General features: G+C 44.0%; 1 protein-coding gene across 1 annotated transcript in view; it reads right to left on the minus strand.

Moving 5' to 3' along the window:
• Window positions 1-10,021, minus strand: part of slc44a5a (solute carrier family 44 member 5a) — a 29,673-nt gene that overhangs the window by 16,936 nt on the left and 2,716 nt on the right. Inside the window, exon 2 of the mRNA XM_070845024.1 lies at window positions 828-876. Coding sequence (XP_070701125.1) covers window positions 828-876 — 49 coding nt within the window. The remainder of the gene's footprint in view (window positions 1-827; window positions 877-10,021) is intronic.

A 10,021-nucleotide genomic window follows, 5' to 3' on the forward strand; every position in this document is an offset into this window, starting at 1 on the left:
CTCTCTGCTGACACAGCGGACCACTGGAACCTGTTGCACCTGACTAGCTGCTGTTTAAATAAAACATTCATCCATTCTATATTTTATAAACAAGGTGTTCAAGCTAACAATGCTTGAAAAACACAAGCATAAGGGGGTTGTGTGATTTCAGAGAGGTTCACATTGGTGTGTCTTCAGCACATAAATGGACCAAATTCTTATGGAACACAAGGTCGCTGAGCTGTGGACCTGCTCCGAGCAGACGGGTGGGAACCCTCAGGTGTGGTGCTGAGCTCTGATGTTGTTTCAACAAAAAGAAAACACTGGTTTTACACCATCCACTCTGCCAGGAAGCGTAAAAACCTGAATTCTACATTAATGTGCCAGTAGATCTTCTGATAAAACATCGGTGTGTCCCTTTTCTCTATAGAGCCTATTTTTAGTTGGTCTTGGGACATTTAAAGTATAAAAATATGGTATTTTATGTTATTTTATACACCACTATTTTGCTACGGCCAGTTGCATTTAACAGCTCCTCCAAGCTTTTAGCTGAGGTGAAGTCACGCATTCATGTCAGAACACTAATTCAACTGTTCCATTTTCCACACAACAGAATAATGCATCCACAGAGACTGTTGAAATGTTAAGTGCACTGTGTTTCAGCCCAGCAGGAGATGATTCAGCTGTTTCCTCACTGGTTCACTGTTAAGGTTTGAGCTACACGCTGGAAACACTAATGAAGACACAGTCTGAGTTTTTTTAGCCGTCTTAGTGTGGACGTAACATAGTTTAGGATTTAGAATACATGGACTTGTATCTCTACTGCCAAGAAGGAAGTATGGATTTACCTTCTGCGGACTGGGCCTCTGAAGGAAGGATCAAACTTGTGTGGTTCTCCTGAAAGAAACAAAAAGAAACGAAAAGCTTAATGGATGTAGGCCCAACAGAATCAAATCAAGAGCTGAAGAGAGGAGAGCACTGGACCAGAACACTGTAGCCTACTGCTACAGAACACTGTACAGAGCAGTGGGAAGAAAATATCAAAGCAGAAATGAAAATCAATTGTGAGAAACAACATTATAGGTAGACCCACAAATGTAACATCAACTTTGCGATCCATGTTTAAACTCATCCTTTAAAGACAGAATAGGGTTTTACGTGCAAATTAATATAATCAATCAAATTATATTAGCTCTCTTACTGCTGATGAATGTATCGATTGATTAGAATTGAAGACATTAACATGCAGAATGATTCCAGTGGCACAGTGCAGACTCCACACACTCCCACCTATAGGTATCACTTCATTTTTACATTTAATGATAACAATATAGCAATTTCTCTAAGTACAAGTACACAAATCTATGAATGGGGGTTCCATTTGTCCCTTTTAGTCCTTATTATGTGTAATATAAAATTCACACTGCTCATATTTCTCCTTGTTTGGGAGACCAAAAGGGTGCATCTGGACGCCTTAAAGCTTCCAGAGTGTTGTGAATACGGTACAAGTTTGTGGAGGAGGACTAAGACATCTCGTGTCTTCTTCAATAGTGTGACTCACACAATAGCTCACACACACTATCAACGCAGATATACTGTACACAGGTCTCTGTGCAACTAACACCTACATGGTCACAAACACTTGGGACATCTAATGGGGCACCAAAGGCACCACAATTAATTCAAATGCAAGTCATTATCATGTTAATTGTGATGCTTTTGTACCAACTTTGTAACAACAGTGAGTGATAATGGTCAGTGTTTGTTTTCTCTGACTAAATCTTACTCCTTGTTCTTCCTCCATGCAGAACCCTGACAGTCCCACAAATGATACGCCCCCCTTCCTGTGGCTATGTGCCTCTACATTACCAAATGAGGGGTCTGGGTGGGTTTCTGATACTGTGAAATATGTTGCTGTCCCTTTGAGTTGGTTTGCTCCTGCATATCTGTTCTTCTGCCCTAAACCTTAGGGGATGATTCTAAAAATGACTCTGCCAACCGGTCAGATGGTTTTTTGACACCATGGATGACAGGAGTTTCAACTTGGAAGTGGAAAAACACTTTCCATTTTACTTAATCCTGCTTTCTGTGGGCTACAGCACAACAAAGACAAAATAAGAAATTCAGTCTGGTTGCTCATGTTAGCAGCATGGAAATCATAGAAAATGGCCAAACTGACGTTCAGCCAGACAAAATGCTTCACTTCTGGTGGGATATGAAGTCGCACAGAAGTATTAGGAGCCTGACCACTACGGACACCTGGGCAGTAGGCCTGCTACATCGAACCCCATTTGGCAGCCCACGAGTCAGGACTGGCCTGCACTGACGGGCGGGGTCACCCTGGACTGGTCACCAGCCAATCACAGGGCCACATACAGAGACAGACAACCACTCACGCTTACACTCACACCTACGGGCAATTTAGAGTCACCAATTAACCTAACCTGCATGTCTTTGGACTGTGAGAGGAAGCTGGAGTACCTGGAGAGAACCCACGCTAGCATGGGGAGAACATGCAAACTCCACACTGAAAGTGAGAAAAGAAAGATGTAATTTCTTTTCTCGCAGCGCTGGGAGAGAACACATTTCTATGTGTACTGATTTAGTGGACTTGAGGAATGAGTTCAGGAAACAGTGGCACCATGACTCACTGAAGGATGTCCCCAGCTGAAACAGTGCCCTGCAACTGTAACTTGACTGTAACTTTAGTGTAATGCAGCAAAATGGTTTTTTTAGGACACGTGCACACCTTGCATAACACGATGTGTGCTCTGAGGTTTACAGCTGAACATGCAAATCAGATTCTCTCTCTTCTCTCTTTCACTTTTTCCTCCCTCCTTCACAGAGACGACGACTGCTCTTGATGTTCTTAGATGAAGATATTGAAATGAGACAATGGTTGTCAAGGTTTAAACATCAGCTGCATCAAGCTTCACGTTCACACCCCACACACTGTAGCAACACACACACACACACACACACACACACACACACACACAGACACACATAATGAACGTGTGCATATGTATTTTCTCTCATCTTCCCATCTCAGGGCTGGATATTCAGAGGGAGGACAGCATTTCATCCTCTTTTATCCTCCTGCTTCCTGTCAGCCATCAAAGTCGTGGTTTGTTATGTAACGTCCAATCAGGGCCCATGCTGTCTTCCTCAGCAACACTGGCTTCCTGTCTGGCAGCGCAGTAGTAAGCTGACTGAGACTGTGCTCTGTTGCCTTCATCTAACTCCATTTTCTCCTTCATTTTATTGTTGTGTGACGGTTGTACAGTGCAAAGTGTAACATTTCTTTTTTCATATTTAGTTCCCCCCCCCTCTGTTCTCTCTCTTTGTGTCCTTACTATACTCCGTTGTAGATTCTATTTCTGGTCTGAATCCTCAGATCTTTGCGGTTCTCTGTTGACCAAGACTGCAATCTATCCCTGACCTTACCCTCGTGCTGCAAGAGCCTGAACACAACTGGTAGATTTTATGGTTAATCTAGTAAGCATTCAGTTCAAAAACCGGAGGGTTAATGTTGGACCTAGATTCGTCAGGTGGACACAAACATGACTCCAAAGGTGTAATAATGCTGCTCTCTGTCTGTTAGATGTTCTCGGCTAATACATTATGAATTACAGTCAGGTGACCTCTGCTCTCTCCTGTCTGTTTCTCTCTTGTTCGCTTATTTTCCTCTTGTCACCCTCTCTTCGGCCCCTGGATCCATCTCTGTTCTACACCTACATATAAATGATGATCGATCCCAGGGACCACTCTTCTACACGACAACATCAGACCGATCGATCCCAGGGGATCACTCTTCTACACGACAACATCAGACCGATCGATCCCAGGGGATCACTCTTCTACACGACAACATCAGACCGATCGATCCCAGGGATCACTCTTCTTCACGACAACATCAGACCGATCGATCCCAGGGGATCACTCTTCTATGCGACAACATCAGACAGATAGATCCCAGGGGATCACTCGTCTGCGCGACAACATCAGACCGATCGATCCCAGGGGATCACTCTTCTACGCGACAACATCAGACAGATAGATCCCAGGGGATCACTCTTCTGCGCGACAGCATCAGACCGATCGATCCCAGGGGATCACTCTTCTACGCGACAACATCAGACAGATAGATCCCAGGGGATCACTCTTCTGCGCGACAGCATCAGACCGATCGATCCCAGGGGATCACTCTTCTACGTGACAACATCAGGCTTGACTTAAATATGTCTTTCCTCGCTGTGTAAAATTAAATGTGAACTGTTACTTATTGTAACACATTTCTAACTTGGTAGGAAATTAACAGGCATCACCGTTCAAGTGTAAAGCTTTTAAATGCAGCACTACATTGGGCAGGAATGAAAACTGATCCTCCTTCCTTTGAGTACAATGACTTGATTCTACCAGTGTGCTGCTGACGGCTGACGTGGTGCACACATGTCGAAGTAAACATAGAACAGAATAGATCAGCCCCATTGTCACAATACCTGATCCAGCTATCTGAGTCAGTATCGGAGTGCTACTGGATCAGTTCCTATGGATGTAAGGGGATATAGGCAGCAGAAGCATTGCTGCCATTAGATCACTGAGTTGGGTGAAGAATAGGATCCACTTTGATACACGTCGACAGGACTGATCTAATACTGCTTGTATGGAAGGTACAGACACAGAAAGAAAGAAAGAAAGAAAGAGGTGACTACTATAAGTAATGAGGAGAGGTTTGATGCACACACACACACACACACACACACACACACACACACACACACACACACACACACACACACAGAGGAAGTAGAGGGAGTACTGGTCTACAGAGGAAGCACAGGAGACGGAAGCTAAAATGAAGGGAGCCCAGGAGGCTGCCTGTCAGACTGCCCCTCTGAGAACTACAGAGGACTTCAGGAAGAAAAAACCAACTGATGAAAAGACAGAAAGAACAGAGAGGTGGAAAACAGGGGAGGAAATGAGATGGAAAAATATTCTGATTATTCAGCAGTAAAAGAGAGAACGGGGGGTGAGAGAGATGGAAAGGTACAGGGCATGGAGAGAGAGAGTGAGAGAGAGAAAGGTGTTGTGCTCTGTGTTACACAGTGGTATGTTGGGGTTTGCACCATTTCTGGGGCAGTTTGGCTTTTGGACATGATTCATAATTACCAAAGATAGATAGATAGATAATTACACTGATTAGTGGGACTTGGTGTAAAGTCCACCTCGATTGGGGCACCACCTTGATAAACGAGGAAAAAGAGCCAATTTAGCTGATTCAGCCTCATAAAATACTAAACTATCAGTTTGGCATTATGATTAATAATTAACTTCATAACTAAAACCAAAATGACCACATTGACAGCTAGTTGAAGGATTTCAGAGTTCTTGACAGAGTAGAGGTTGGCAGGATTCACTCTAGTACAATATTAAACAATCTAACTTACTAGCTATCAAACAATAGGGAGAGAGAGAGAGTGTGTGTGCTGCATGTGTTAAGACCTGAGAGCTGTCCAGTCTCAGTGTTCACGTCTGGAAATCAAATTGAAAATAAGACAAACCACCTTCTACAGCTCTCACACACACACACACACACACACACACACACACACACACACACACACACACACACACACACACACACACACACACACACACACACACACCCAGTGCACTACTGCTGCTACTGCTGTGCGCATGTATGTGTGTGTGCCAGCTGAGCTTCCTTCAGATCTGTTTTCACTGTGAACGCCCAGACAGATGGAGGCCGCCTGCTTATGCATGAAGTCAGTTTAAGTAATTGAAAAGAACGAACTCCATGAAACACAAACATCTTCTTTCTTACATTCCATAAATTCTTGTTTTCTCTAGCAGAAGCACTGCCCTGTCACTGTGAATCACGTACGGAGGTGCGCAGTTTAAAGGGTATGTAGTGACCCCTTTTCACCAATCGATCAGGGGCACCTGGTAGCTGATGGTGAGGATGTTTTGACGCGTGTAAATGACATGTCCACTCCGCTGCTTTATCCACAATATGGTGCTGTTTATTGTTATGTTCTTCGGTTCCAGTTTCCTATAGCAGATTACCAATTCTGAATTAAACAAACAACCTGACACCACGCCACAACACGCCACCTTTCAACACGGTCTAAAACTGTTTTCTTCTCTTCCCATCAGTCCACACCTGGGTGCATCACCTGGCTGAATATAAGCCCTCTCGCATGTCACAGCAGGGATGCCCCCAGTGGTGGGAAGCTCACAGCAAAAACTAAACAAAGATATCTAATACAATACAAATGCACAGAAATGGCTCTTAAAGGGTATGTCCGGACAGGACTTGCTTGCTGTACTCATTCTTTGTCCCCATACTGGCTAGGGCTGAACGTTATAGGAAAAAAATCTGTATGCAAAGTTTCTTATCATCTGTCACAGTTTGTACTGGACAACACTCTGCTCTGCACTGTTAAACGTGGCCCCTTGACTTACCGTGGAAGCACGGTGGGAAGGAATCTGTGGATGGCCAGTAGGGGAAGAAAACACTCACTCACTTTCTGTCTGTTGCTTGAAGACAACCGTTTCAGAAGATACAGTGTTTTCAGCAGAGTCAGTAGGTGTATGCGTGAGTCGTGTCCCGGAGCAGCCGCTTTGCTACAGACAGTGCAGGCAACATTATTTGACGAGGGGCAGTTTGCAAATGTTACAGGTCCTAAACAGGCAAACATGGCGCTTCACTGAGATTAGTTGAAGGATTCGCAATAACACAGCCTGTTTTCATTATAATATATATTCTATATTCCAGAGAGACTTGCTGTCTGTGGGGGTTTCACACTGCACTGTCTTGAAGGCGGCACAGTGGCTCTGCAGCCAGGTCCTTTGATCCTCCTTTCAGGGATCAGACATGAAGTAGGAGAGCCCTTGATATTGATCATCATTTAGTTTGGTGCAGCCCCGTTAGGGCAGCTCTCTTGTCTGTGCTCCTACTGTTCTCTCCCATTCCACTGACAGGGAATGTACTCATGCAGTTAATGAGCACTTTCACATCCTTGGGCTCACTATCGGGCTCATACAACAGGTCTTACATCCCTTTCATTGCTTTGTCTGTGCACAAGTTAAATCACTTGCACAGTAGCTAACGGGGGTTCGCAGGCCATTTACTCTGAACTAGGACGCTCGGTCCTTAATGGTCTCATCCTCAAAAGACAATCGTCACTCACGTATGTTCACATGGCTGAATGGATCGGTAATGATAGTCAGACAGGCCATCTACGTGTCAGCATCACACGTCACAGTAGGGGACATGTGGCCAGCCAGAAACACAACCCATGTGATGGAATTACAGGCTATAAATGTAACAGTGGAAACAATTACCATTAACCTGAACATTACTGATCTTAGTTCAATGACACAATCATTTCAAAAAGACTCAGTGACTAAGTCTACTGGAACCTACCGGTTGCTGCTCGCCAAAATAACGGACGCATTCAAGTAAATAAGGGATACATGATGTTGGGCCCCACCGACATGGTGAGGACTACATGTTTCTCTGTCTTTTGAACAAAGGGCTCTCTCTCTGAACTCAGTTTCCCAGAGTCCTTTACAAACTCTAACTGGGCATATATATCATAGCATAACTATATTCATGGCTAAGCAATGATTGAACTTTGGTAATGTATTTGTTTTGATTTGCTTTAATGTTCACTGAGTTTGATTATTGTGATGTGTTGTAGTTTACTGTGCTCCATAAAGTTCAGTTGATGTTAGTTTGCTCACACAGACACAGAGTCTACAGACTAACCATCCTCTCCTAACCTGGTACCTTTATCTACACACTCACACATATGCCGTGTTTCCACCGGCTCGACTTGGCCCTACTCGACTCGACTCGGTACGCTTTAGGTAGTGTTTCCCCGGCCACCCCGCCCACGTTTGAGGTGGTACCTGGTGTAATGGAAACATGATAATTAATTATTTCTGAAAGCCAAGCTGCCCCAGAAATGGTGCAAACTCCAACATTTGTTTGGTGCATTTTCCTGGGGCCAGGTACACACAGAAAAGTTAGCTGAGCTATCTTTAGCTGAGCTGCTGGCTATCAACCAATGTTCTGCAGCACAGTGGTGTGGTGGTTAGCACTGTTGCCTCACTGCAAGAAGGTTGCACATTCAAATTCGCTAGCCGCCTGTGTGGAGTTTGAACCTGGGCTCTTTCTGTGTGGAGTTTGCATGTTCTCCCTGTGCTTGCCTGGGTTCTCTCTGGGTTCTCTCTGGGTTCTCTCTGGGCTCCTCCCACAGTCCAAAGACATGCAGATTAATTGATGACTCTAAATTGGCCATAGGTGTGAATGGTTGTCTGTCCCCATTGGCTGGTGACCAATCCAGGGTGACTCGCCCAGTGTCAGCGGAACAGGCAATGGATGGAGGGATAATCATTTTCTGTTTCTTGCCAAGTGAAAAGAACTCCAGCTCTGCAGGGGGGGAGAGTCTTGTGTGCAGGTGTAAGTAATGATGGTTTCATTAATTGTTACCGTGGCAACTGCAGCAGTCACTCCTGGTATTGATTTGGGGTGATATTGCCCTGTCCTAATCACAAAATACCTTGTCATCAGTCACACAGATTGCCATGAAGCCCTGCAGACCCCCGTGGCCTTTCATCCAGCGCTACTATCAGGATAAAACTCGTGCATTCTGCTAACTCATATTTCCTACTCCTAATGTTCATTTCAAAACCAATATGACTACAGAAAGTTCTCAAATAGTTCATATGATTTATACAGAAGTCAAACTGCTACTTCTTCTACTATTACTACTACTATTAAATTTACTAAAAACTTCCCGTCCATGTTTATCTGTTGTCTGATAAACTGTAAGCAGTGTAAGTGTAGCAGAGGTGTGGTGCAGGGTATATAAGTGGGTATGTGGCTATACACTACTCTGCTTATTACAGTTTATTTGTTTTATTCCATTTTTTATATTGTATAAAAATATAATAAATTGATATAAAAATTTATATTTCATATCAATTTATTATTTCAGATTTGTTTTTGCTGGGATGGCAGAGGAGTGACCCACCACACCCTGCCTCTGTCTGGCTGGTTGGAGTTCTGTTGGTTAGAGTTAGGGTCATGCATACAACAACATCCTACCTGCGGGCCTGCCACGGCAAAATATGGCCTCTGGAAGATTTCAGAAATGGAAATGACCTCCTAACAGTCCACCCAACCCCAACACTTAAAGTATGCATGACCCTACCCTGACCCTGAGAACATCCTGGAGACGTTACCCCCCTAAGCTACAGATTGCCTGAGAGTTTCCAGCACTAGAAATCTGTGGACACTTTTCAATGAGATCTTAAGACACATGTGGTTAGTTCCACACACCACTGCACTGGGATTCAACATGTTCTACTTGTAGTCCAGGTCTTACCTCAGCAAGTCTTTGTAAGTATTTTATCTTCTCCTCTGAGATAAAGCATCTGAACACTTTATACATTCAAACATCATGGGAACCAGAATATAAAGACACTGTGATGTTCATATTTTCTCCCATTGGCAGTCTACTGTATTTTCTAAGTAACTCCATGTGAGTAGAAGAGTGAAGAAAAGTTTGCCTTTAGTCTCTACTGACGACAGACTTTTACATGACTCTGAAAGTCTGGAACATTAGCTAGTCCCTAGCCTGTTCTTAGTCTCTCCCACATCCATGCTGAAAATCTAACCACCCTGAATCCACGTGGCTGAAGCTGCATACACACTGGAACTATTTCCTGGGTGGAAGTGCACATTGGCCTCCGACAGAACCTTGCTAAACAGTAAACAGAGCGCTGTGTACATGTATCGCTGATCACCTTGTGCATAAAAACCAGTTATTATTCAGTCAGTATTATTTTAGGAAGTCCTGCGGTTAGTTCCTTGGTAACCAGAGTGGAACTTGGGTTTCATCCTGGCATTTTCTGTCTGGAACCTTGGTCATCTTTGAGTTTGGTCCTGACTGTCCCCTGGACAAAGAGACACTGACATAGTTACTATATGACAAACGCATGAAAG

Source organism: Pempheris klunzingeri, chromosome 15 (assembly GCF_042242105.1).
Source record: "Pempheris klunzingeri isolate RE-2024b chromosome 15, fPemKlu1.hap1, whole genome shotgun sequence".
Taxonomy (NCBI): domain Eukaryota; kingdom Metazoa; phylum Chordata; class Actinopteri; order Acropomatiformes; family Pempheridae; genus Pempheris; species Pempheris klunzingeri.